The sequence below is a fragment of the Cladophialophora bantiana genome, assembly GCF_000835475.1.
Source record: "Cladophialophora bantiana CBS 173.52 unplaced genomic scaffold supercont1.13, whole genome shotgun sequence".
In the NCBI taxonomy this organism is placed as follows: Eukaryota; Fungi; Ascomycota; class Eurotiomycetes; order Chaetothyriales; family Herpotrichiellaceae; genus Cladophialophora; species Cladophialophora bantiana.
This window is the reverse complement of record NW_015971587.1, coordinates 885,183-912,380: the sequence shown is the minus strand read 5'-3', so window position 1 is coordinate 912,380 and position 27,198 is coordinate 885,183. Positions and strand designations below refer to the sequence as shown.

The window sequence follows — 27,198 nt, the reverse complement described above, 5'->3', positions numbered from 1 at the left end:
CGCTGGATCAGGCAAGATATGTAGCCCGTGGAGAGAGTACTTTCCCCTATTTAGATGGCACCTGACACATTCTGCCCATTTCGTCGATCGCGGCTACAACCGTGATTATACGGTCACAGTATAGGGTAATCAAAGAAGCTGGTCATAGTCTCCACATTGTCTGTGCTTGGTCTGGGGTACGCCAGACTTGGGTCATGTTATCATCAGGAGCAACACATTCCAAATCGGGCCGTTGGGCTCCTCCTGTGGATCCTCGCCTTTAAGGACTCACGAGCGACGTCTCGCTCGTTCAGCCAGCCCACCGTCCTCTAATCGGGAAATATAATTTAGGCATACGAGATCAAACAAGTAGTATACGAGTCATTGTGTGTGCGTGGTCTCAGAGCCAGCGTCATTGTCCCATGCTGGGAGGGCAATCCGAAATGGATATTAAAGGTCTTGATATCCCATCTTAAAGGAACAGGAATAGCTCCTCCTGCCTGATTGTCCAGCTCAACAGCAGGTCCACTCTTTTACAGTCACAGACACAATGGCCATTTGGGAATTCTCCCAGTCCGTTCTTTTCTTGACCCTTCTCCCCATCCTGTCCTCCGTGTCCTTGACAAATGCTGGCGTTGTTCCAACCAACCAACTCGGCAGATGGCAGTCGAATGTCTGTTAAAGCCGCATCTATCAAGGCTGGGCAGGCCTTTTTTCGTTTTCCCCGGCCCAAGAGTTTTGTTCCTCACACTATCCCGTCTCGTGTACCAGTGCGCACCAGGGTCATAGCCCTTATCGCAGGACTTTCCCAACCCCACCGCCAGTCGAGCCGTCTGTAGCTTCCGATGATTGCAACGACTGGCTTTGGTCATCTATCAAACGAGGGCCGCCCAATGTGATGTTAACTTGGTGCTCTTGCATCCAGACTCCTACTCCCTGCAAAACAACAAAGACTACACCTGTTCATACCGAAACCACCACTTCTCCTGCAATTATAACCACAACGACGCCCACTACGACTCCCAAGACCACAAAAACAACTACCAGTACGACTCCTACTACTGCAATCACAATCACAACCACCACTACTACAACGACGACGACGACTACCACTACTACTACAACCACAACCAATGCTGTCCCCGCCCCTACTTGCGGATCTCCGGGAGCTTGTGGGACCTTTACGAACTGCGGAGGTAGCGACGCATGTATCTGCTTTGGAGACAACGATGGCATCAACGCGTATTGCGTGGAGGATAAGGCGTGCTCCGCTGCCATCGCATATTCCATAGACGCAGACTGCCCTGGCGAAGTCTGCGTGGCAGCAAACAATTGCTGTGGGTTTGCATACTGTGCGCCTGCTTGCTCGTCAAGGGTGTCGAAGACGTCCGAAATGGCTTACGGGAACGAGACAGAGGCGTTAGCTACACACCTGGATATCCGGCGCGATTCAATTTTCTTCGGGTCGGGGTTCCATGATATATAATAAGCCACTTTTGAGTCAGATATATAACGTTAATGCGCACCCGGTCTTCGCCCTGAGATTTGGCCAATATCTCTCTTAATTTCCTTTTCGTTGGATGCCTCGTTCAGGCCTGTTCGTAGATTCGGTCTGGTATGGCATAGATCCAGCTTCGTAGCAGACTGGAGAGAAAGGGGAAATAAAGGGGTCGACTATATCTGATTTTCTTCCAGGGTACAGTAAATATATGGTTCTGTCTGAGCCAGCCAAAGGAACAAATTCTCAGCCAGCGATGCCGGTAGGAATATTCATTCCAAGGGCCCTTAGATAGGTACTACTATGTAATGAAATGAAAGCAGGACCCGGCGTCATAATCTGCGCGAATGAAAACGAGAGTGATTAGTGCTGAAGCACATGGCACCTCGATAGGGCGGTGCCTTAGGCAGATTAAGAAAGAGTGATCAGCGAACAAAGCGTCTAGCAACTTCCGTCGATGGAGTAAGACGGGATTCCGACTTCTGTCTCCTGGAGACATTGCCCGACGTTGAGAAGCGTAGCGCCGCTGCTGCAGGTATCGTCCGTGTACACCGTGACTGTGGTATCGTGTTAGTATTACTGCCGGTTGAGACATCATGTCTCATAGAATAGTTGTAAGGTGCTGTATGAGGCCTCACCTTGACATCCGAATGGCTGGCTGAGAAGAGCGATGGCCTTGGTGCCAGGGACCGACTTGACACAGGTGGCGCCACCTGTGCCTTGGACTTGGCCGATGAAGCCGTCGTTGCTGGCGTGGGAAAAGAAGTCGGCTTGAAACCCGGCCAGGACGTGCGGTTTGGTGATATCTGTGACTAAAAATTGCTGGCCCTCAGTCTCCCCGACATGTTCCGCTGCTGTCACTGTCCCGTAGCCGTGGACGGTTGGGATGCGGGCTGCGTATGCCGCTGTCACCGCGACGGCGAAGACAAGGGCGGAAGATTGGGCGAACATCCTGGATTGGGTATGTGAGATGTTGGGGATGCGAACGAAATGGCTGTGGGGATCAGACTCAGAAGGTGAGCGTGGGATAGAGAGTTAGTGACGATAGAGATGTAGTCGACGGTTTTATAATCGGGCTGTCGCTCAATGTCTTGGGGACACAGTTTGCGTCCCATTCTTTCAGCTTGGAGTCCTCATTCCCATACACGAAAAGCAGACGCCCCGTGATGAATGGGCCTTAAAGGCCACCCGCATGTAGCATTTTGGACATCCTCGAGCATGGAATTGGCATCCCACTCCTTTGGGGTGCGGTGTGATAGATCTTAGATTGTGCTGCAAAAGGTGCTTGTACGGGTCGTCACCGGGAAGCTGTCATTCGAAGCTAGCCTTTTTTTCTCACAGATACAGCTTCCTGTGAAGTTTCTCGTGATTCTGTCGTCAGCAGAATGAGTGGTCCCGAAGATACACAACTTTTTCAGCTGTGTTGGAGTTCTGGAATAAGACTCGGCCGTAGGCGGTCAGCAACACAGGAGAGGTATGAATATATGCGACCCTTCAGCTGGCTCTATGTTCTATACAGTTACTAAACAAAACATCCCATCCTCTCTCATCCTATCACGTCTGACCTGCATTTACCTAAGGCAGAGTTAGTCACAACTCAGCTGTTACTCCGTCGGCGAAAGCGGTCTCATGGGCAGGCCCCCAAAAGCCTTGGCGGCATGAGTTTATATCAACCCTTGTCGTGATTGTCAACTCTGATCAGACACTGCATCTCAACCGTTATCATCTGTTAGCGATTGGGACAGAGTATATGACACCAGAGAAAAAGGGAGAATCACCGTCATTTCGTATCAAATTTGTGATATAATGCGGGTCCAAACCTGGCTTCCTCTTAGAAACTTCTTCATGCCACCGTATGGGTTGATTGTTGCACAGCTGATCCTGGGGACTGCGCTGCAGTCAACGACGTGATGGCCTGACCGTGCGGAATAGGAGAGGCTGGTTCAAGAAGGGGCTTCCAGTGAGTGGTACGGGCTCGAAACCGGCTGTCTGATGACTTAGTCCGTTTCGTGCAATGGGATTTGAGGAGACCTAGCATTGAGGTTCGTTATTCCTTTGCCGCGAGCTGAAATTAGAGCCCGTGGTCGAAGCTGACTGTATTTACACCACACACTGCGTAGCTCAGCTGTGCTGTATGTCGAAGCACGCCAGGAGATGAGACCCCTGGAATTCAGGAGGCTACGTGTTGTCAAGTTACAAGGCCAGGGCAACAAAACTTGAAGTTGATCCCGAGAAGAAGCTTTCCATCGCGGACAAAAGTGCACAAGATTAATCCGCAATGACTAGATTGAGTGGGCTTACTTGTGCCATGGGAGACTTCCAGAGCAGTTTCTGCGTTTGAGCCTCCCTATTCGTTTGCTTACCTTGGCAAGGTAAGGGGTGCCTGAAACGGAGCGGTGGATATGGCTAGGCTGACACCAGGCTGAATGAAACGGCGCGTCCAACGTGGAAGTTTGTACTTGACGGAACACGGAGCCGCACCCTGGTTAGCTACTACCCGATTCTTCACTGATCCAACCCGTGTCAAAAAAAGTACAGTGATAATATGGTAGGGCGAATACCGGTCAGGTCAGGGAGTGGAATGGCAAGATCCATCTCTTCGAATGTGTTGCGATTGGCACCGATAACTCGAAGACGTCGTGGTTCAAGCGCCGGCTAACTAGCCCAACTAGCCATGAGAGATCGCGAATCTCCATTGAAACTGTTCTCTAGGCCCGGCCCTTCTTATTAGGACGCAGAGAGATTCATGGACATCACATTACGACGAGAGCGTCAAATTCATTGCATTGAGTTCATTTAGGCCATTTCAGTCGGGTTGGAGCTCATCCAGCTGTGATGTGGCAAGGTTGGTTGCTTTGTCGCCATTCCCCAAAGCTCAATGGGAGTTCGTTGCAGAAGTAATGGCTCGACTGTATTCTTGCCGATAATGGTATTTGCTTTCGTTTCGCAAAAGCTTTGGAGCCCAGCTTGGCAGAAAGACGGTACAGGGATCGAGTGTACTCGCATTCCTCAGGATTTAGGTATATTATCGCGGAAGGCTAGTCAACAGCTTAATGTGCAGAGCAGAAATCCGACGGCGATTCAGAGTTCCCTTCCAAGCTTCAACGAAACTTAAAATGACTCTCCAACATTAGGCGTTATTGGTATACAAGCTGTCCTTTTCGACCTCTTTCAGCCACAAACCCCAAGGCCTGTCAGAAGTCGCCCTTATGGAGACTTCACAGTCCTGCGCTTGTTGAGCGGTCAGGGGCTCAAATGCACCAGTCCCTCCGTTGCCAGTCTCGCCCGTCCATGTTGTGGCCTCATCCCCAGATAACCCACCAAATGCACCTCGCAGCAGTGTTGCTGTAGTCTGAGCTTTTGCGTTCGACTGAGTGAAGATGGCCTGAAAAACTGCGGTCTGGATGTCAATAGCGGCGGTGGTGAAGCCATGTCGCCGCATCAGCACGACATTGTAGTCAGGAAGCAAGACTGGAGGGTTGGCCGACGTATTTGCAGTGGTCAGGAACGTCTTGGCCAGATCTTCCCCAAGGTTCGGAGTACGGATCAACAAGTCATGCGGTTCGGTGGCGTTGTAGGAGTTCTCGACATCATACAGCGGGACCGGGTCGGGACCAAGAAAGCCTGCCATGTGGTACACCGCTCTGAACGGAACTCCAGCAATGGCGTAGGGAAGAACATCTTCGCTGTGACTATGAATCACACAGGCGATGTCAGGGTAACGCTTGTACATCTCTCCATGTATGTATCGTTCAATATAGCCCATGGGAGCATCGGGATCAACAGCCATGGAGTCGTTCACTCGATATTGGACCAAGTCGCTTGCACTGCTGACAAGTGCAGGAGCCATGTTGGCAGACATGAGATAAGTCGTTGCGTCGACCGGGTGCCGTGCTGAAATGTGTCCATAGGCGTCAAGCACTGACGTGAAATGCAGGATGTGGTTCGCAGAGATGAGATTACGCTGAATCTGGTTGTCGGCAATGTCATTTATTCATCCGTAATATCTACTTAGTTCCAGGGAAAGGGTCCCACTCTAATGGCAATTGCTGTGAAACGCTCACTTACTTGTGTAAGGTTTACCATTTTGAACTCCTAATTGGGCCGTGAAAGACGAGAAGATTAGAAGTTTCGGAGACCTTGTTGGTATGCAAGTGTTCGAAATGATGGAAAGCTCCGGCATCGAAGCTGGCACACCCTAGAAGAGAATGACAAAATTGCAGCACCATACGGGGGTATTTTATTGGTGCCCGCACTTTCTAACTTTCCCCCATTCGAAAACAGACGAACTTGGAACCAATGTGTTGATCATAAGGGCTTCATTGCTTGACGGTGCAACTTGGGTGTCTAGCTCGGTAAATCTTCTAGCTCGGGTGTGGCGCTTGGGCGGCAAGCACTGACAAAGAGCTTGCCTATTCGGCTAAGATTCAGACAGGCCATACTCTCCGGACTCAGCAGATGGCGGCGAACCTGAGGCCTTTGCAGTTCGAGAGTTCAATATCCTTCACGTTATATTTGAGTCGCAGTTGTCGCATATCGTGCTCTCCTCTCTTGGATGAGAGAGTACAGAACACGGCGCAGCAGCCCATCAGCAGCATTCTGAAGGTCCCCTCAATGGCGCTCGACCATAGAGGTAGAATCCGCGCGGATAGCCAAGTTGGAGCGTTTGAGCTTTGCAGAAGTCGGCGTTGAGATGATAGCACCGGCCAGTCATACGAGGTATGACGTCTGAGAGAAAGTTGGTCAGGGGGCATTTCGACAGAATCGCTTCCTAAGTCAGCCGGAAGGCGGAGTGGTCAGGGCCCGGTAGTCGCAAAGAAGATCAGCCATTCTCATGAAACCTTGGTGTCGTCAATATCCATAACTCCCGGCACTTGCACCATCGTTTCTTTTTCAAACACAGCCTTAAGTCTTTTCTCAAATACAGCCCTAAGTCCGATCCTGAACTCGGACATGCGCACACCCAGAATCTTCAAGATCGCGGTTTGTCTTGAGTCGAGCGTATCCCCTTCCCTGCAGACAAGATAGCCTTCTTCTTCATCCATCGACCCTTCCGGACGTTCTTCCAACATCACTCTGCCCTTGACCAGACGTGTTGGAATTCCGAGTTTTCGAAGAGTAGGTTCAATCTGGACAGGCAGCGGATCATCCTCGCCGCCCTCAACACCGTACTGAGTGTGAATTTCTCCAGGTGGTATTCTGACGTCTCGAGTCGCAGTGCTGCCGCTCCGAGCAAAGTCCTGATTCAACCAGTCTGCAAAATATTCTTCGATTTTTGGAATTTCCTGGTTTGTGAAGAGAAGGCCGACTTCGCCTTTGACATAGGGTACCAAGGCACTAACCCCCGGTACGCACTCCGTTTCCTCCGTCTGTCCCAGAGCCACCATCAAGACTTTGTTCTTTCCCATCATTATCCTGGAGTCACTGAAATCTGCTCTGACCTGTTTGAGGAAATTGTTGCGAGTATTTTGGACGTCAAACACCCAGATGAAAGAGTAATTTTCCGCCGCATCTCGAACATTTGCGGCGAGTCGGCGAACTAGCTCCTTCCTGTTTTTGCGCACTTTCGAGGTCGGGACGACGCGGTTTCGTTTCGACGGTGGCATGGTGAGATATTGGGGGGACTGACAGGCGAAAGGGTTCTGAGGCAAGACGATGTTGTGGATGTGGTCAAATGCCGTCTGCGCTTGGACTGCGCCGAAAAAAAAATATTGAATTTCGAAAACTATTGCCAAGAGGAAGGTAACCCGACTATTGGCCAAGCCTCGTTAGGGCAAATGGCTTAGTGCTTGAGTTCTCAGTGGAGTTCATATTGACAATTATTGGAGCTCAAGCGTGGCACTCTGTGAATCAACGAGACTCCCTTGGAGCGTCTATTTGGTCTCGGGAGGAACTGGAAGATTAGAGCTAATCAGAAATCACAGCAGCCTGAGTCCCTTCTCTCAAAATTAATACATACCAGGGAAAGGCCATACTCATGCATAGGTTGTGCGGCGCTGAGTGTATTCAAGGAAGGACTTACAATAGAATTTAGGCTGCTAACGATCTACGCATCGTCAGCTCAAGTACACTGAAGGCCATTGTCAAATTCATATGCGACGGCGGTCATGGAGATGCAGACAACTATCTTAAGTACCGACTATCCTAATCAGTCTCCCTTCTTTACTCTTGTGCCTTGACGAAGTCAATGACGGCGACATTCGGACCCGGCCAATGTTTCCGCGCGCGCAGGAACCAAAGGCCGATGGCAAAGAAGAAGACGAAGAGGAATATCGGCCCCGCATAGTTCATGTTCACCGCCGTCACAGGGATCGTGCTTGGAATCGGCAAAAACACCATGATATACAGTGTATAAACGAGGGCGAAAGAGTTGATATAGACTCCGTATCGACCCAGGTTCCATCCACCCAGTTCCAGGGGTTTACCACCGCGCGAAGAGGTCCAACGCGCCAACAGCATTGCCGAGATTGCCGTGCCATAAGAAAAGTACAACGCTAAGGACGAAAGCGCTGTGATGGCTCCGAAAGCCGTGGTGGAGCCGATATTCAAAAGTGACAACAGCATGACAACGACAAGCGAGAGCCATATAGATCGGATCGGTACATGGTGGGTTGAGTCCACAAGTGCAAACCAGCGGGGTAAGCCCCCGTCCCGGGACCAAGCCCAAGTCAGCCGTGACACTGAGGCAATAGACGCTATGTTGACGCAAAATGAAATAACAAAGAGCCCACAGACCATCGCAGTGGTTGCTTTGACTGAGCCTGTGACCCGGAGGAGGATCGTGATAATGGGAAACCCAGAGCTGAGCACTTCGTCAATGGGACCCATAGCACTGAGGATGGCGATCACCATCGCATATGCCAGGACGCCGTTCAAGGCAATGGACCAGAATGTTGCTCGCGGCACCGCCTGAGGAGCTTTCTTTGTTTCTTCGCTGAGATGGCAGGAATCATCAAATCCAGTGAAACTCCACGCACAAGTGAGCATGCCCAAATTCCAAGCAACATAGGTATTGGACCAGCCTGAGGAAATGGATTGTTCCAAGAAGATAAATTCAGCACTGTGGCGGCTGCCCATGACGACCAAGACGACAAGAAACAGGACAAAAAGACAGACGTGGAGTATTCCGGCCACAAGCTCAAGCCAGGGTACAATCGCGAACGTTTTCCCGAAGGAGTTGATCAGACCCTGGACAAACAGGATAGCGATCATGATGAGTGTGATGTGCCAAGTCTCGGGGACGTAGCTCGGATGATTGAGCATTGCCAGCTGCTGCAGGATGATGGCGGTGATATTTGCAATGCCGGCGAGCAAAGAAACCCAGCCAAACCACGTCATCCAACCTTGCATCCAGGTGATGAATCTTTTCATATTTGACGGAGCCAGATTGTATGTCCAGTGGTATTGAGCGCCGGCGATCGGAATAGTCGATGCCATTTCTGCGATAGATGCCGCTTGCGCGATTGCCCCGAAGTAGACAATCACGACGCTCCAGGCAAACGTCTGAGGGCCTCCGTTGTAGAGAGCGAAGAACATATTTCTGTCACTTGTCAGCTTTAATGCATTTTTCAAAGCGATATACACTCCTCACGTATTCATACCCTCCCACGTGCTCATAAAGGTGAGAGAAAAGGCAAAGATCTGGGAGAAGCTGAACAGTCTCCGAACTCTCGTCACACTCTCAACGTTCTGACTATTTGCACCCATGTTTGAGGCGGCCACTTGGCCAGATTCCCCATGATCACCACTCCTATGGCTTGCGAAACGGTTGATAGTTAACTGCACATCTTTGTCCACTTTGTGCAACTCGTAAGCTTCGCTGTGGTCGGACATCGTATATATATATTTTCCAGTATTAGTTGGAGCAGGACGGACTCTGGGAAAGGACGTTTCGGAGTGGAAACGTCAGGTTGCAAGAGAGAGAAGAAGTGGAAAGAGAGGTGAAGGAAAAGAAATTGAGAGTAGAGATAGCTGGGCCCAATGAATTCGAGACCGACTTATCGAGGGCAACAGGATCCATCTTTTAGCGAAGCCTCTAGTTATTGAGAGGTAGAAACGCAATCAACTACTGCTGCTGCTGAGTTGCCATGAGCCCGGGGTACTGCCGACCAAACGTTGGGAGTGCATGGGGGAGGTCCCGCCCCAGCGGACGCAAGGAGGGCGTGAAGCAGGAGGGGGTCCCGATGCTGAAACAGCCATCAGCTACCACAGCATTGTTGTCCAAAACGCCATTTGCCGAGGAGGGTGTTTCCTTGCCCGCACGGATGCACCTAGACAAATACTGGATGGTGTATGCATTTACATTGGACGGGATTTTGGTTTGCATCCGGGGGAAGTGGACTCGGTGGGGGATCGTGACGGTTCAAGTGACAGTATTAATTGACCCAAATTGCCCAAAGCAGCCTTGGGCAGCCCAAACGCAACCAGGTGTGGGGGAATGACTTTCAAATGACGAGTGGCTGGCTCGGACTACTTCCCCGTCTGCTCGGCGACGGAGATGTCGACCCATGTACGTACAAGTCGTCCAAGGTTTTTCAGCCTCTCCAGCAGGAATATTCCCTGGTCGGATTGGATGTTCTAGTCCACCTCACGCTTAAGACCGAGTTAAACGCAATAATGTTACTAAGTGGTATCGGGGATATGGTTCCGGTCAGAAGGCTTCCAGCTAGATGCACACTTGCAGGGGCACCCCTTCGCTATCGTGTAGATCCTTTTGGCCTGCTCAACCTACTTCGCCGCTCAATCCGCTGGCAGATTCATTGGGGCAGTTGGCCTCAAAATTCCCCATGCGTCTAGGGGGGGCACCGGTAAGCTAGAAGCTTGGAGAAATGTACTGGTCTCTCTCTACCGACAACCTATCTCATCCATTACATGTTCCCCAGATTGCTCCGCCATGGAGAGCATGCGTCCAGTTCTTACCAGCAAGAAACCCATGCCTCTAAATGAATCCATCAGTTATCTGAGGCGAGTGTTGCTTGTAAATACCATGGGTACTTCGCCCTATTTAGTGACGGCTAACTAGTGAAGTTGTGGTGGCTTCGACTGTTGATCCCCTGAAGAATGCAGACGTCCTCGTATTCATGCCCTTGTAGCATTGACACCATACGAAATCCTCAGCAGCAACATGGATGTTGCGGACCCGCTGAATTCGGTATAGGCATGGAACATCTAGCCCTTCAAGACCTGGTCAGGGCGATCACTCCCTTGCCTGCCATCAAGGATAACAGAACCCAGACACCCACTGTTGCCGGCCTTCAATTTCCAAATCCATTGGCACACTTCAGCATTCCTCTTTGTCCTGCTTTCATACCCAGCTGCGATTATCAGGATGGCTGATAAAGAGGCTCCTGCTTTCTTTCAGATTTCATCAGACAATCATGCACCATGGGTCGTGGTAACAGCCTCGGTGTTTCTGATATATTCCATCATGGCCGTGGTATCCAAAGTGGTTTCAAAGCTTCATCTCACGTTCATGAAACCATACGATTGGCTGATAATCGCATCAACAATCACCGCTTTCGTGCAAACAGCTTGCGTTATCGCTGCATGCAAGCATGGTCTGGGACAGCACCGTGATGCCATCTCCAAGGAAACGTTTGCCGCCTTTTCACGAGTTATGTAGCACCAGGTTTCGATGGATGGATTTACTGACAAAATGTAGTATGCGTACGCAGCCCAGATACTTTTCGTTGTCGCCTGTGCTTTCGCAAAAGCATCCGCAGTCTCTTTTATTTTGGCCATAGCTCCACAAATGCGGCTTCAACAGTCATCTTACGCTTTGCTCGGGGTCGTCTCTTGCTGGGCAGTGTCTGCAGTCCTTGCTCTGGCTTTCCAGTGTCAGCTATCCCACCCGTGGTTGTTTGAAGAGGGGAAATGCATTGATCAAGAGGCGCTTTTCCTCTTCATAGGCATTGTGAATATCCTGACAGATCTCGCCTTGGTCGCCATACCCTCTGCTATGATGTGGTGGGTGCAGACAAACACCGGTAGAAAGTGGCAGGTCGTGGCTTTGTTTGCGTCTAGAATCATGTATGTATCAGATGTACACGCGGCTGAAGTATTCCACTGATATGCCAATACAGAGTTCCAGTTTTCGTTGTCTTTCAATTAGTGGAGTACCACAAATTCTATGAGTCCGACGACAGGAGTTGGAAAATGGTCGGCCCCGCCATATTGAATCAATTGGTTATGAACCTCTCCATCCTCACCGCATGCATACCAAGTTTGAAAACGGTGCTTGACATGTTCAAGTCTGGGACCTCATTCTTCACGGTGCCAGTGCAGTATCAGTCTGCAGTGGATAACAGTTCCCAAGGACTGAGATCGAAGTTAGCCACCGCCGTTACTCAGAGAATCGCATTGAAGAGAAGCGCCAACAGGAGCCAGAACGACACAGCATATTCGTCAAGGGAGTGGCCCACGAAACAGATGAAAGCCGTCAGTGGCCAGCATTCCGTGCAGATATCGAGTAATGTCAGAAGCAACTCTGACTTGAAGGATATTCCCGTGCGCAGCGAGAGCCAGCGAAGTCTGACGGAGAACACGATCATGAGGACAGTAGCATACGAGGTCGGGTATGAGGATATGATGGCGACACATCATGCCGCCGGCTCAGATGGTCAATCTCGAGTTTCGATCAACAGTGATGCACAGCACTCTTACTAGACCCACAATGCAGAGTTTCGGCCCTTGCCGGGGCTTGATCAGGGGGAACATGGCCCCCGATGAGCCTATTACTACTTCTTCGGGCACCTGTGTAATGAGTAGCACTGCAGACGAAAAGTGAATTCTCCTCGAACTAATCCATTCATGAGAACGACAATATTTTGAATCGGCTTCTGATAGGAGCGACAAATCAGCAGGCTGTCTTGCAGCCCTTCCGCGGACGGGAGTTCTTGCGTGGCCCAGAGTGTGACCAAAAGCTACTAGGCCTAATGGAGGTCATCACACATGAGGAGTCTTGGGAGTCTTAGCGAACACACTATCCATGCAGCTAAGTGTTTCCCCGTGCCATCCGTTACGAGCCCCTGTGGCTTCAACGGAAGAGAGGACCAGACTTTCCGTTTCTAACTAAAATAGATGTCGACTACCTCCTGCAGGACCTCGGTACAGGTAGGGTACCTAATACCTGCTAGGGTAAGTCTGCCAACCTGGCTTCGGGGCCGATTGCAAAAAGGAGTCTACTGGTAAGGAAGAGCCCGGTCTGGCTGTTTGGGAACAAAATCTCCACATTCCGCTGCGAAGGGCCGTGCCCTGGCAAGTTGCGTGATAACAGTAGCGCACAATCCACCCATCACTCAATAAACCCTGCCAGGCTAGGCTGTCTCGGTCCAAGCATCATTTCATTCAACTGGGGAGCTCGACTTCCTGAAAATGTCAAAGGTACTCATCCGTGTTCAGAGTATCCGAGTACTGCAATACGCCGCGTTCCTACACCACTCACGGGCGAGTCGCTGAGTCAGCCAGCATTTTACCACCCGCGTTGTGAGATGCTTGAGACTTCACCGCTACTGGAACCAGATCGGGCCTGGTCAGAACATGGCGACGACGGCAGCAATGGCGGCATCATCCACCCTGAGCAAGACACGACATGGAAAACAGAGACACGAATCATGATCGCCAACACAGTGCCCTTGGTTTTGACGTACTTGCTACAATATTTCTACAGTTTGATTATTGTGCTAGTCGTCGGCCACATCGGTGAAGACGAGCTCGCTGCCGTGTCGTTGGGGGTTACCACCATGAACATTGTCGGCTTCGCCATTTTCGAGGGCATCGCAACGAGTCTAGACACATTATGCGCGCAGGCCTTTGGCTCCGGGAATCTGAAAGTCGTCGGTTTACATGTTCAACGAATGATATTACTCCTGCTCCTTGTCGCTTGCCCAGTCGGCATGCTATGGCTCTGTTCACCCTGGATCCTTGCAAGAATGATCCCTCAACCTCAACTGGCGATTGTGGCGGGGACGTTCCTGAGGACATCCCTCATCGGTGTACCCGGGTACGTGGTGTTCGAAGCCGGTAAGCGGTTCCTGCAATCCCAGGGAAACTTCACTGCGTCTTTGGTCGTGCTTTTGATTTGTACGCCCATTAACCTTGTCCTTAACTGGGTGCTGGTGTTCAAGCTGGACCTGGGAGTCACGGGATCTGCCCTTGCAGCCGCTCTGAGCAACGATTTGCGAGCCATTCTGCTCATCCTGTATATCGCCCTCTATCTCCCGGACACGCACCAGTGCTGGCCCGGGCTTCTCCCCAAGACCATCCTTCAAAACTGGATGCCCATGATCAGGCTTTCTGTCCCCGGCGCGGTCATGACACTGGGAGAGTGGTTTGCCTTCGAGCTGCTCAACTTCAGCGCCGCGTACATCAAGGCTGGTGGAAGCGCCTTCACAGGCTCGGGGCCTTTGGCGGCCCAAGCGATCCTTTCGACAACCTCAGTGCTAGTATGGCATATCCCCTTCTCCGGGAGCGTGGTGGCAAGCACAAAAATCGGACATTTGATAGGGAGAGGCTCAGTCGACGCCGCGAAAACAATATCCAAATTCTACGCCACTTTCTTCTCCGGGACCGCCCTATTCGACATGATACTAGCCCTCACCGCCGGCAGTCTTATTGCGCGTTTCGGCACCGCGGATCCGTCCAGCGAGGTGCGAGATCTCGTTATGGGGACTCTTCCCTTGGTCGCGGTCTTTCAAATCTTCGACGCAGCGGTCTGCTGCATTCATGGCATAATGCGTGGCCTGGGTCGTCAAGCCATTGGCGGTTGGGCTACGTTCGCTGTCAACTATTGTATTGGAGTTCCTTTGGCGTTGGTGCTCTCTCTCGGTCCCCCGATGCTTGGGTTGGTAGGTCTCTGGTCGGGGCTGTCCATTGGAATGGCTGTGCTGGCGTCGGTGCAGGCAATAGTGTTGGGGATCATCGACTGGGAAAAATGCGTCCTGGATGCGAGAAAGCGGGAGGAGAGATGCGATTAGTGAGTGGTTGTGGAGTCTTGGAGAGCGGCATCTTGACGGTGTTGCGCGAGAAGCTGTTCGGCCAGAGCCTGATGGGGGGAATATGAACCAAGTATATGTATCCAACGGACGGCCAAACCTGAGTCTTCCCAAATACGTGCCATGGCAGAGCTAGTTTTGAGCTCTGAGGCATGTAGTAGACGGCCATCGACAATGCTTCCAATCTCTAAACACAAACAGAAGGGATGCATCCCACTTCTGAAACCTCAGTTGCATCAATTTTCACTAAAGTCAATCACAAACCCCTCTCACACGATGACCTGTGTAGGTGCCAGAGCGAGGACCAGGAGTATCCTGTTATGAGCTAAAGGAGCGCAGACGCCAGCTATCTGTAGATACAACCAGGGAAAGAGGTCATGTGGGATCACGTGGTGTTTCATGGTACTACACCTGCCCGAAGTATGCGCAGTAAACGCGGTACTATCTGACAACAGCAACTGAGTGCCCAACCACCATTGCTGACCTCATTGCCCTTGTCCTGGCCAGTGGCTCTCTAAAGGGTTTCGCCCATCCTGCCCGCATCTTAGACCCATTTGTTCTTGGCTCTTTTAGCCTCAATCGTCACTTCAGGGTCACTTTCAGAGACACTTAACTACAGTATCCATGCTCTTCCATGACGGCTGTGCCCAGCATCATACCCCCAGCTGACTGGCGCCGAAGGGAGCCTTTGACGCCCCGTCCCTAACCGGCTCATGAGAGAGCAAGATCGAAGTTCCCAAACATCACAAATAGGAGCATCTCTTCCGGCTCCGCTTGCGCATCCTCTCTGAGGTCAGAGCATACAAATTCACTGACACAAATATCCGCAACTGGGCATGATCGGGGCGTGATCACCATTGCTTGACTGACTCGGCTTGTGCCACAGCCGCATTCGCAAAAACTCTTTCTGCGTGGGCTTCCGCTAGGTGTTGTCCATGAGGCGGCGGCCTCTATTGGTTTATAGGGACCGGGATTGAGCGGATTCCCGCAACACTAATGCAAGATATATCTCCACATTGAACCTTGTTTCCTTCTCGCACCACAATTGTCTGCAGAAAACAGAAAACAAGGCACTTCGTGAGAATGAATGCTCATGTGTTGTGGTAGAAGATTGAATCACGCGAAGACTCCATTGAGTGTGAGTGAGAGGCCCAAACCGGGCTATATAAAGGCTTCTGCCTCAGGTCGAACAGCTTCCACTTCTTTCATCTCAATTCTCATCAAAGCTCGCTCAAACCATTTGCCTCGTGATCTTCATTTTTCACCTTTCTCTCCTCTTTTCTCCAGTGCCATCCGCATTAACCAGAAGTCAGCCAGAATGGACGGAGCTCATCTCTTCCAGGCAATCGATATGACAACCACCACTGGCACATGCATTCTTGGAGCCGCGTCATGGAACCTCAACAGTTACCCGCACCATCCAGATATTGTCAACTCCTATCCTTAAACCTTGGAGCTTCATGGCGGCCCGGTCCAAGTGGACTTCGACAGCCAGGCTGCATTCCTGAATGATCATCGTTCCCTTGATGTTGACCTGCACGATGATAGTGCTGGGCATCTTTGTGTCTCGTGGGGAGGTTAGGAGCTCTCGACGGCACGGAGAGAATGAGTCCAGTTGTTGCCAATCACGTCCGTTCAATTCAGTCATAGGCCCATCCATCATTGATTTCTCGTCCAATTCTTAAAACTCGAAATCGCCCTTATCCTCAGGCATCCCCTTCAACTCAGAGGTCAAATCCGTGTCTTGGCTGCAGAGCTGACAAGGGTAATCGTGCTTGTTTCGGATCACCGTGGTGTGAGAGATGCCAACTCCAAACCGGTCAGTAAGCACAGCCCGTCAGTATTATTGCCTATTTGGATGGGGTCAATGGCATAACTTCTGCCAAGCAATCCAGCAATGTCTCACCAAGCTGTCCAAAGACGTGACAAACATCTCCCGAGCTTCTGGACCCCAACCTCAGCCGATCATCCTGGAACTCGATCTCGAAACAGATGTGTTAGGAGAAGCTTTGACTTGACACATTCCGTCGAGCTCGATCTTAGGTTAGAAGACGGCACGTGGCCTAGGACACGTGCAATCGCCAAGGAACAATTTGACCTGCTCATCATGGAAGACATGTGGGGGAGATGGTATACAGCCAGAGACGCCGAAAGTTTTTCAAACCAGGAGCAGGACTTATTCTCCAGGATCAAGCTCCTTTTGGGCTGCTCCAAATTGCTTCGGACCTTTAACTCTATCTGGATCATCAGTCGTGCCTTCCTTGACGACACACTAAGCCTGTTTGTGGCAGCTGAGCTCGCCTATTTTCTGGCGTTCCGTCTTAACTTATTGTTCAGAGAGTCATTGGGAATGTGGCCCTCTATCAGTTCGGATACTGTCACTGGACCACGTCAGGCCGTCCTTCTCTATGGCCTCGAAGCAGTTCTTCGTGGGTTAAGCTCTTTGGGGAAGACTCACTGGAAGTCAGCTAAGACACCTTCTTCTCAGTATCTTCATTGGTTGAAGAATGACCTCAACGAATGTTTCAAACGTGTGCACGATCATATTCGGGACCAAACATGTGGACTTCCCGTACAGAATAGCGAACCGCGGAGAACACAGGTTCTACCACATCTCGCGGAATTTGCTCGCGCACGGGACAAGGATCTCTCAAAACACCTGCTGGTGAGCGTGCAAAGACACCATCGTTGGGTTCGCGCTGTTTCCGCTGATTCATTCAGGGAGCGCGGTACGCTCTACTTTGGTTCTATTGGTAGAATCGCGCAGAGAAATTGTCTCCGGAATCATCAAAGGCTCCGTTAAAACCAGGGAACGACACCCAGAATACTTGGTGACAGTGGACAACAAACTGGTCGAGTATAGGGATTTAACTGACCTTGGATACGAGACACACGATGGGGCCAAAAACAGCAACAGCTCCACGGGTGGACCAACGGAGACAGCTCAGTTTCTAATCGAACAACACCCGGATCCGCCGCAAGCTCTTCGACCTGAGGGCTCCACGTTCACCACTGTTGGCGACGATTTCATTTTGGGGTCAGATAAAGTGTCAAGCATCGGCCGTCAGGGGCCCAATGCCACTGTGAGTATACTAAGCCCAGAAGAGCTGGCCAGGATCAGCGATCCCATTCCTCCTCCAGGCTCAGTAGGTTTCTGCGACTCCTGGGGGCAGTCGATATCTGACTTACAGCTTTGGAACTTTCGGCCCTCCATCTTTGACATCCCGGAGACCACTAATGACAATGATGACGGCGATGACAATCTGTCGGATACTTCTCGAGTGGCCCCGCAAAACGAGATCCGCCTGACATACACTGAAGTTCTGAAGGCAATAATTGCGAGGAGTATTCCAACGTCCTGTTAGCAGGACAACAGGACCGGGATCACCATCAGCAGAATTAATATCGACAGATGGTGCGCTAATAGCTATCCCTAACCGTGGCGTGTACATTGGCTGGGCTGGAGTTAAAGGAAGGGTTGGCTTCATTGGTTGCTTTGGGGTCAGTCTTGAGTGAAAATATGACTGAGCGTCAAGATGGCTCTCTGGAAGCTGAAGAGGCAGGTATGATGCTGGGAGTAATCGAAGAGCAGGGAGATTTTGGCACCTAGTACCAAATAGTGCTAATATCTTGGCTCCCAAGACTTTGTGAGGCTAGGCCAATAACGGAAATTGCGACACGTTCAATTTCACCTGCGCCTAGAATTCTTCCCTCCACAATCACAAACAATGTCGTGGTAGTCTCGGAGGAGGATATAAACCACGGATTTGCCCTTCAATCCCTCTCCCAGGTCCCTCTTGCAAGCTCACGAGTGTCGAGATCCAAGATGGAGAACCCGACTTCCCGCAAATCATCCTCTTCCCCATCACAGAGTTACCTGGTAGCATACAATGCCATCTGCCTGGCCCTGTGGTCCATCATAACCCTCCGAGCAGTTTTCCTCATACCCACCCTCTTTGCTCTGGGGAAACCCCAAGGTCTTCTCGACGCCCTCTTTCCTCTTCTTAAATGGACTCAGACAATAGCCCTCCTCGAAATCCTCCATGCCGCCGTCGGCCTCGTCCGAGCCAGCCCCATAACAACCGCAATGCAAGTCGCGTCGCGGATATTGATTGTCTGGGTTGTGCTAGACATGTTTCCACAAATTGTCTCGACGACGAACAGCTTTGGGAAGTCGGTGCCGGGCTCGACATCCGGGCCGATTGCCTTTGCGGGGATCTTGATGGCGTGGGGAACTACAGAAGTCATTCGATATGGGTTCTTCGTGTGGAAGGCAGCCATAAGTGAAAGAGTCCCCGGCGCCCTTACGTGGCTGCGGTACAACACCTTCTTCGTCCTATATCCCATTGGTATCTCCAGCGAATGTCTGCTTATGTACCTGGCATTGTCCCCGGCAGCGAAGCAAGGACAGCGGCTCGATCTACTGTTGAAGATTGTTCTCCTCATTTACATACCGGGGAGCTATATTCTCTACACTCACATGATGGCCCAGCGGCGCAAAGTCATGAAGGGGAAAGGAAAGTCTGCTTGAGACATGTATCAATTTTCGGGACATTTGGATGATGGCATACCCGGTCTTCGAGAGTATCTGGTGGACACCGACCTCAGGCAGGTCGATGGATGACTGAGGCAAAGAAATGGTGAGACGAGACAAGTGCACCATTGCCTCGAGTGGAAGGCGTTTCTCCAGGTTGGCAGATGAACAGGAAGCTAGAAGATTCTAAACGAATGCTGCAAAGCGCGCCGCTACCTGGAGAAGTCGGATGAAAAGGCTGTCTCTGAAGATCAACTTAGATCTCACAACCGAAGCTGTTAGGTCTCGGGTTGCCAGAGGGACATGGGGAGGAATGGATAGTATGTAAATGACGGTTGCCTCGGAATCGGAGGGCAAAGAGAACTACAGAAGATACCGGGAGAGTCTCAATTTTTATTGCTCTTCAGCTCATTTATTGTTCTGTCAGACTGCTGTGTTGTCCTGGTTGTGTCGTGATGCACGCACTCCCGGGCGACATTCCTTAGCGGGACAAGCAGAGGGCAAACTGCTCAGATCACAACTCGCGACTCGCCCTCCTCTTAACTCCCCCCACCATAAACTCAACTAACAGGACATGCATCTTTCCTGGACGAGACAACTTTCCGGGTACACACACAACCCGGTTCTTCACGACTGACAACATTGAAGAGGCCTTATTGAGCAGCGTCAAGGCTACTCAAGATGTCCTTCAGACCACATATCCAAATGGTCAAGCCCAGCTTTATAACGCGCGTTCTTGATGAGATCATTGGGACCGTCCTCTTTTTCGAAAGAAGACACATGGAAAGCAGAGGAGGCTTCTCACTAGCACAGGTCCATACTCAGATAGTACCATTAAGTGTCTGCTCCGTTTCTTCGACATCAGGTCACAAGGGCTGACATCTCTGATAAAGATCGTGGACAAGGAGCCTAGTGATCTTTCCGAAGGTATGTTACAAAGATGGTGGACCAAAACTGTCCTCGTCGCCAAGCGGCCACAGAGAGCCGGCAGAGGGTGTTATCATTGACAGTGTGCCTGTGCCTAAAGCTACTCTGGTTCACATTGTCCCCGGCGTCATTCACTATAACCCAGAAAACCTGGGACCAGCAGTTGAATCCTCTAATCCTAATCGATGCTAAATCATTTTCCCCAAGAGGACCAAGTTTCTTATTCTTGGAGATTCAAAATGGATCTCGCATCTGCATTGGCAAATCATTTGCGCTGCTCGACTACAAAACAATCATGATATATCTACCGAGAACTTCACTTTCAACGACCTGGCAAATGTCTCTATATTTTGCGAAGGGCGCCGTCAGCTTGAGGCTGGAGGCTAGCATGCGCCTGAAGGTCGAGCGACTGCATACCCCGTCGAAAGTGGTTGAGAAATCCTGAAACGGATTGAGCGCCACTTATTAGTACGCTTTCTCATGGTCCTTTTCAAATAAAGGGTGACCTCTCTCTCCTCGGATCGCTTACGTCATACTAGGTGACGAAAACGTCTCATGCACTGTTCTACAAGGTGAGCAGATCCATGAAGTTCCGAGTACCATATTTGTATCCACAACTGTAGGAGATTGTTCCGAACTCCAACAAAATCAGCGATCAGAAACCGGCAATGAGTGGGATGTTCCAAAGGGTTCGGAATTAGTCTCGGACCGAGACATTTGGTGTTCCGACGCGCTGATGAGTATGCCATCTCGTAGTGATCCGCTTGGAGGAGATGGCAAAGAATTAACAAACTCTCTCCGAAGAGAGACCAAATGCTGCTTCGTTAATACCACTGGCTGCGACATGCAAGTGACCGGTAGGAGGATGGATATCTAATCCTTTACCATAGTTTCATGACTGGCAAGCCTTGGGAAACGTGTAGCAGCTGCATGACTCGGTTAGTCCAACTAGCCGCAAGGGCCAGTCAGGTAGGAGAGACTCAACTGGCTGGCTACTACCGAGTATGCCTAGTGGCCTGAGGCGCGTATACAGTATCTACGAGGTGTCTCCAGGGCCCACTAGACCCACCCCCGCGTGCCCCCGCATCCCCGGATCCCGAGAGCGTTAGAAAACCTAGGTGCACAACAGCTGCTGTCTTCTGGCTTCTCATTTTCTCCTACAGCTCTGATACTTGGTTCCAAATCTCCGGTATCGTTGAACTGAGCTGGCCCATATTCGCTGGTATTTGTCATTCACAGCATTGCCACGAATTAGACGAAGAGACTACTCCCATGCATTTTGACGTCTTGACAATGAACCCTGAAAAGGACAATCCGCTGCCGAAACCGGCGAGGGCAAAGCGCTCAATCGCCTGCAATTACTGCAGAATGAAAAAGGTCCGCTGTAAGATACCGTTGCCATGCTCGTCATATACCCATTGTTCTCGCTAACTGCGCACAGGCAATGGCGGCAGCCCCTGCAGCAACTGCCTGGATCATGGAGAAGTGTGCGTTTCGGCCTCAAGGAGGCGCCCTCGTCTCAGCAACAAGGATCCTATGAGCAGAGACGTGGTCAATCGGTTGGCGCGCGTCGAGGCATTACTTCAGGCAGCTGGATCCGATCCCTCCAACGCTCCGCAGATTCCCGATTTTCTGCGCCCACTCGACATCGCGTTCCAGAGAACGGCCAACGCTGTTGAAGATTCCGGAAACCCTTTGAGAGAATCGTCCATAGCGTCCTCCCATGACCAATTTTTAACACGGACTTTCAGTAAAGCAGGGAGAGAAGAGAGAATCTCCCTGCCCAATATGCCTCCTTTAACTGACACCGTTGGCGGCATGGTTCCGAGTATTGAATGTGGAGACACCTCTGATACCCAGGTCTCTGTGTCTCGCCGTGGGACATCCATCTCTGATATGGGCTACACGCAGAATGGCACTATCGAGTTACATTCAATGACCGTGGCCCAGGCTCCGAAGGCTCTACCCCCAGATCAGATAGGCGGCCTTGAGCTAGAGATGCCTCCGCCAGACTACCAAACCAATCCGATTGATCCATGCACCAGCAGTCCTAGCGAAAAGCAGGAAATCAATAGCGTATATTCTTGTGAGAGTGTAAGTCACTGCCAGCTGTTTTACTTCTGGTCTGAGCCTAAATTCAAAATTTCCGTTTAGTCAAACTGGGAGTATCATGGTGTGTTCCCCTGCAGACTCGACATCACTCACACCTAACAGGAGATCAGGGCCAAGATCGTATCTCTCAATTTGTTCCAAACCTGGTATTCAATGGGTTTCTCAGAAGATTGGAAATACCGCTTTCCAAGAAGCCGCTAGTACCTTGACACGAGATGTCACTCGTCGGCTCAAGATCGAGAAAAAAATGTCAAAGGAACGAACGCCCGAGCCACCTGCGTCTATCGCATGGAAATACACCCAAGGTAACGACACTGGACTTTTGAGCTTCCGAGCATGTTACTCACCTGTTCGCTCAGCCTACTTTGACAGGGCGCCCGATGCCGTCTTTGGGGTTGTTAACAAGAACTGGTTCAATGCGCGGCTTCAGAGCCAACTCAACAGCCCCAGCGCTGACGATGATCCGGCCTGGTATGCTCTCCGAAATGCTGTCTATGCTGTTGGATGCCGCTTTGAGCTGTCCGGACGCGCTGGTTTCCGTGAGACCTATCGAACCGCCTGGAGCTACTTCGAAAATGCTCTAGCGGTGCACACCGAGCTACTCTACTTCCGCACTTCCTTGTTCGCTGTACAAGCCCTGACTGTCATGGTATGCACCCCTTTTCGCATGAGCTCTATGTTTGCCGTCTCACCACCTCCCCTAGGCGTACTATACAGAAACCATTGGAAGTCCTTGCCTCGAATATATGCTTATCACGAATGCGGCTCGCCTAGCATATTCAAAAGGCCTCCATCGTCAGCCTGTTCCCTCTTGGGACCTCAGCTCGTCAGAACAATGCCATAGAAATTGGCTTTTCTGGGCAATTTACTGTCTAGAAAAGAGTTGCTGCTCTCGTGCAGGACGTCCTTCGGTTGGTGGATGCCTATGGCTTCCCCGGTTTCTTTTTGCATATACGTTGACCATCATGAGCAGGCTATCAACGACGACGAGATTAGCTGCCAGATCCCAACGGTTGCCCCGGCGGGGAGTTCTGCAGGTGTTCAGTATCCTACCAATCTTGTAAAATTGGCCCAGATGAGTTCTCGAGTTGCAAGAGTGTTCTCAAATGTCCAAAACTGGAGTAAATCACCAGATACCCTGGCTGATACAGTGGCAAAAATGCATGCGGAGCATGTCGAGATCGAAAACACTTTGCAGGGACTGGTCAACCCGGAAATACCGCTTGATAGCGTTAAACTTCCAGCACATATGAACCTTCAACAAGCCAACTTCATTCGGCTCACGTACTTCAACACCATTTTGGATATCCACACTGCTCTCACAAATCCATGGTCACACTTAAGACAGCATCCTACCATCCATACCCAGGTTCAGAAGTCGACGGAGATTGTAGCCCGAACGGTTCGTGCCGCGATACTCACTACACATTCTATCCGTATCGATGCCAGTACTCCCGTTTTGTAAGTCTACGATGCTGCTGGCCTCGTTATCCAAGCAAGTCTGAGATCAGGGCATTCCAGCACTGACAGTCAATGCAGGCTGGCATTCCAGACACCAATATACGCATTCATCAATCTTTTCATTCACATCATGCAGAACCCCGATCTACCTACTGTCCAATCCGACCTCGCTTTGATGGATGTTGGAGCGGGGCACTTTGCCCGTTTAGAGTTCGCAACGGAGGCAGAAGTCCCGATTTTCTTTGCGAAGGAGGTCGCGGCTTTGGCGCGACAGGCTGTCAAAAACCACAGGACCTTTCCACAACCGCCTTTGGGCCAACCCAGCGTGTATAGCGAATCTGGATTTCTTCATGAGAAAAGTGTCGTGGGGACGGAGGAGGCCGGCCCTGACGCGATGAAAAGTCCAGTGAACGGCGTGAGTATTATTCTCTACTCCATACACGTAAGCGATAAAATTATAACATTCGGTGTCTTTCAGAGCTATCCCAATATGTTCGATTTTGAGCTGGATGACTGGACGGCCTTCTTGCCCCTCAGCGACCCTTGAGAGCCTCAGGTCTAGGTCAGTTTATCAAACAATATTCTCTCCGTACAAAAACGGCTTCGGATCATCTTGACCAGCGATTTATCGATGGCTGAAATATCACTGTTGTGTACCCGAGATGCTAAAAGGCTCTATGAGCATGATCCATGGGCCCGAGAATATAAGATTTGAGTATTTATAATTCCTCAATAGTCCAGAAGACAACTTGTGGATCCCACGCTTCGCGCCATACGGACTCGAGCACTAGATCAGAGGGCGAATTGTTACACTCGCAACCAATATATCTTCCTCACATCGAGACCTCGGCAAGGGCACCCGAGAATAGTCCTCACGGTATTCCTGGCCTCTCGGAAACTATACTTCTAACTTAGGATAGGAATACCACGTGGACCAATTTCGACCCTTTTCTTTAGCTCTTTCTCGCTGACGCCCATTTTCAAGCGATCAATCATCTCCTCTGGGTCGAAGTCCGTACCGATAGGGTTCTCGTCGTAGTACTTTGACCGCATGAAGTCTGTGGCGTCGCCTGGAGACTCGAAGTTGTCGGTTTGGGTCTCAATCATGTTCCCATCCGGGTCGCGGTAGTAAATGGACGTTGTTGGCCCGTGGTTGACCGGCCACAATGGCTCTATACCCCTTTGCTTGCGCTGGCGATACGCCAGGAGCAGATCCTCCAGCGTGTCGAAAGTAAATGCCATGTGCTCCAGACCGCACGTTTCCGCATCCTTTGTCTTTGTCCCGGGGACAGCCGCTATCGCTACCCGATGATGCTCCTCGTCGTATGTTAAGAATGCCAGAAAGTCGTTCTTGTAGATCACTTCCGCACCGAGGAAGTCTTTGTAGAATTCCACCATGGTCTCAAAGTTGTTCGTTCGGAGAACAACATGCGCCAGCTTGCTGGGCGATGTGACCTTGGCGGTCGGTTTGTCAAAGTCAGCCACCATCTCCGCTGACCAACGTTTTGTGTTGCTCAGAGAATGTTTGCATTCAGGTACCAATACTTGTGAAAAAACCTTGCGTTATTGAATTCTGCAACTATCTATTTCGGCCTCACCCAGAAAGGTCGGGATTTGAGGAGCGACTGAGAATGTACGGCAAGAAGAGGCCCGATTTGCCGGGCTGATACAGACTAAAGGGTTCCTAAGGCGACTCCTTTCCGGCGCTTTGCGCGCCGCAAACCCCGAGAACTCTTTACAGACGAGGGATTGTTTCCCACTCGCCAACACGCGCTGTGCAAGTTCGGCCCAATCAACCAGCATTTCCAATGATCTCTGGCCAGAATAACTTATGGCCGCGATATGTGCTTCTATAGACGGCCTTCAACCAAGTGCTGACTGTACATTTACCTACAAGGAGCCACGTTTCTTCTTGTCTAACTTACTAAACAAGTGGTGTAGGTATGCACTGTCGATATGGCAGCTACCGGAAATGAAATCAATGGCACTGGCTCCCGAGGCAAAATTCTCATCGTTGGTGCCGGCTATGGTGGATTAGCAACCGCGATCGAACTCAAACGGAAGGGCTTTGATGTCGAGGTCGTGGAGGCTGCTAGGCAGCTGACCACTCAGGGTCAGCCTAAAACCCCAATGTATTGAATGGCAGGGGAGGCCGAACGCGCACTGACTTCTCTCCCAGGCGACATCATTCAGGTCGGATCTAATGCCTCGCGCGTCATGTCAAATTGGGGGAATTTGCTGGAACAGGCAGTCGCAGAGTCCGCCCAGCCAGCGCGCATGACGCTGTTTGACAAGTCAGGAAAGAAATTGCTAGAGGCACCGCTGCCAACAGAGTTCAGCGGATACCCGGTCTTGTACTCGAATCGTGGGCTCCTGCAGCGTTTAATTTTCGAAGAAGCGAAGACCTTGGGCATCGAGTTCCGGTTCGGCAAGCGTGTCAAGTCTTACTTCGAAGAGGACGACTGTGCTGGAGTCGAGATCGACGGCGAGCGCCTTGTCGCGGACGCAGTCATCGCAGCGGATGGAATACATAGCGCTGCGCGGAAACATGTCATCGGTATTCAACAACACCCTCGGACCAGCGGGTTCGCAGTCTATCGCACCTGCTTCCCGTCGGAATGCTTGGCCAAAGATCCATTGACGAAGCCGCTCACTGAGTTGAAAGAAGATCTCTTCCACGTTTGGCTTGGATCTGACGTGCACGCCATCTTGTTCATCACGGTCGCCACTCAATCGGTCGTCATTTTCTGCACTCATAAGGTAAGGTCGCAGCCGGCCGCCGTCATCAAAGAAGTCATTTTCGTTTCCATGGACGTTGCTGACCGTACCGCAGGATACCTACGAGGTCGAAGAATCCTGGACTAATCCCGGCGATCTCCACGACATGCTGAACGTCGTCGAAGGCTGGGATCCAATCATTTGTGCCGCAATGAAGGCAATACCGCCAGAAAAACTGATCGATTGGAAGCTCCTCTGGCGCGACCCTATCCGGCAGTGGGTGTCCCGCACAGGTCGCATCACGTTGGTTGGCGACGCGGCGCATCCTCACCTACCCACCTCGGGACAAGGAGCCGCCCAAGCAATTGAGGATGCAGCGACAATCGGGGCACTGGTCGATAAGTTAGGCAAAGACAATATCCCTGACGCTTTCCGGGCATTTGAAAAGCTTAGGTAGGTGTTGGCCTGTATTCGTAATATACCGCCACATACTCACTCACCTATCACTGTAGGTATGAGAGGACAAGTCTCACGCAGCGAATGGGCTGGGAGACCAGGCATCGCTGGCATCAAACCGACTGGGAGGCCGTTGCAGTGAACCCGGAGTTCTTGAAGATGCCTCAGCCCATGTGGTTGTACACATTTGACGCGGAGAAATACGCATATGACCGGTGTGACGAAGCGGTTGAGAGCTTGAGAAAGGGGACGCCGTTCATATCCACGAACACTCCAGGAGGCCATGTTCACGAGGATTGGACGGTGGAGATGATGATGGCGTTGGAGAAGGAGCAGGCAAAGGATCACTTTTATCGAGTCGCGAACAAATAGGTGGCGAGCCGTACCAGCATACATAACCCAGATATCCGAGTTTGGACACGGCTATGCCGTTGGCCAATTAGAGACGTTAAATTCGTCCCTGCTGAGCCACAGCGGACATCTTATAGCATAACAGTCTCGGAGCAGGTGTGAATGAGAGC

The 27,198-nt window shown here is 51.1% G+C and overlaps 11 protein-coding genes across 11 annotated transcripts; 6 read left to right on the top strand and 5 right to left on the bottom strand.

The window, feature by feature from the left end:
- Positions 1 to 1,918: 1,918 nt before the first annotated feature.
- On the bottom strand, positions 1,919 to 2,428 carry Z519_08691 (uncharacterized protein; the record flags this gene model as incomplete). Its single annotated transcript, XM_016766419.1, has 2 exons — positions 1,919 to 2,034; positions 2,116 to 2,428. 2 exons carry the CDS (start codon positions 2,426 to 2,428, stop codon positions 1,919 to 1,921), a joined length of 429 nt encoding a protein of 142 aa, XP_016617577.1.
- Positions 2,429 to 4,607: 2,179 nt separating this feature from the next.
- Z519_08690 (uncharacterized protein) lies at positions 4,608 to 5,327 on the bottom strand (the record flags this gene model as incomplete). Its single annotated transcript, XM_016766418.1, has 1 exon — positions 4,608 to 5,327. One exon carries the CDS (start codon positions 5,325 to 5,327, stop codon positions 4,608 to 4,610), a length of 720 nt encoding a protein of 239 aa, XP_016617576.1.
- Positions 5,328 to 6,309: 982 nt separating this feature from the next.
- Z519_08689 (uncharacterized protein) lies at positions 6,310 to 7,083 on the bottom strand (the record flags this gene model as incomplete). The annotated part of the gene is made up of 1 exon (XM_016766417.1): positions 6,310 to 7,083. The coding sequence occupies one exon, from the start codon at positions 7,081 to 7,083 to the stop codon at positions 6,310 to 6,312; it is 774 nt and encodes a 257-aa protein (XP_016617575.1).
- A 556-nt stretch (positions 7,084 to 7,639) lies between these two features.
- Z519_08688 (uncharacterized protein) lies at positions 7,640 to 9,184 on the bottom strand (the record flags this gene model as incomplete). The annotated part of the gene is made up of 2 exons (XM_016766416.1): positions 7,640 to 9,017; positions 9,069 to 9,184. 2 exons carry the CDS (start codon positions 9,182 to 9,184, stop codon positions 7,640 to 7,642), a joined length of 1,494 nt encoding a protein of 497 aa, XP_016617574.1.
- A 1,720-nt stretch (positions 9,185 to 10,904) lies between these two features.
- Z519_08687 (uncharacterized protein) lies at positions 10,905 to 12,142 on the top strand (the record flags this gene model as incomplete). Its single annotated transcript, XM_016766415.1, has 3 exons — positions 10,905 to 11,090; positions 11,139 to 11,506; positions 11,560 to 12,142. The coding sequence occupies 3 exons, from the start codon at positions 10,905 to 10,907 to the stop codon at positions 12,140 to 12,142; spliced, it is 1,137 nt and encodes a 378-aa protein (XP_016617573.1).
- Positions 12,143 to 12,966: 824 nt separating this feature from the next.
- On the top strand, positions 12,967 to 14,451 carry Z519_08686 (uncharacterized protein; the record flags this gene model as incomplete). Its single annotated transcript, XM_016766414.1, has 1 exon — positions 12,967 to 14,451. The coding sequence occupies one exon, from the start codon at positions 12,967 to 12,969 to the stop codon at positions 14,449 to 14,451; it is 1,485 nt and encodes a 494-aa protein (XP_016617572.1).
- Positions 14,452 to 16,366: 1,915 nt separating this feature from the next.
- On the top strand, positions 16,367 to 17,834 carry Z519_08685 (uncharacterized protein; the record flags this gene model as incomplete). Its single annotated transcript, XM_016766413.1, has 3 exons — positions 16,367 to 17,134; positions 17,191 to 17,222; positions 17,279 to 17,834. The coding sequence occupies 3 exons, from the start codon at positions 16,367 to 16,369 to the stop codon at positions 17,832 to 17,834; spliced, it is 1,356 nt and encodes a 451-aa protein (XP_016617571.1).
- Positions 17,835 to 18,295: 461 nt separating this feature from the next.
- Z519_08684 (uncharacterized protein) lies at positions 18,296 to 19,000 on the top strand (the record flags this gene model as incomplete). The annotated part of the gene is made up of 1 exon (XM_016766412.1): positions 18,296 to 19,000. One exon carries the CDS (start codon positions 18,296 to 18,298, stop codon positions 18,998 to 19,000), a length of 705 nt encoding a protein of 234 aa, XP_016617570.1.
- A 2,223-nt stretch (positions 19,001 to 21,223) lies between these two features.
- Positions 21,224 to 24,050, top strand: Z519_08683 (uncharacterized protein; the record flags this gene model as incomplete). Its single annotated transcript, XM_016766411.1, has 8 exons — positions 21,224 to 21,314; positions 21,372 to 22,024; positions 22,085 to 22,103; positions 22,153 to 22,347; positions 22,402 to 22,691; positions 22,747 to 22,953; positions 23,016 to 23,503; positions 23,582 to 24,050. 8 exons carry the CDS (start codon positions 21,224 to 21,226, stop codon positions 24,048 to 24,050), a joined length of 2,412 nt encoding a protein of 803 aa, XP_016617569.1.
- Positions 24,051 to 24,409: 359 nt separating this feature from the next.
- Z519_08682 (uncharacterized protein) lies at positions 24,410 to 24,991 on the bottom strand (the record flags this gene model as incomplete). Its single annotated transcript, XM_016766410.1, has 1 exon — positions 24,410 to 24,991. The coding sequence occupies one exon, from the start codon at positions 24,989 to 24,991 to the stop codon at positions 24,410 to 24,412; it is 582 nt and encodes a 193-aa protein (XP_016617568.1).
- Positions 24,992 to 25,459: 468 nt separating this feature from the next.
- Z519_08681 (uncharacterized protein) lies at positions 25,460 to 27,049 on the top strand (the record flags this gene model as incomplete). The annotated part of the gene is made up of 4 exons (XM_016766409.1): positions 25,460 to 25,616; positions 25,683 to 26,263; positions 26,337 to 26,674; positions 26,734 to 27,049. The coding sequence occupies 4 exons, from the start codon at positions 25,460 to 25,462 to the stop codon at positions 27,047 to 27,049; spliced, it is 1,392 nt and encodes a 463-aa protein (XP_016617567.1).
- Between the last annotated feature and the right edge of the window lie 149 nt (positions 27,050 to 27,198).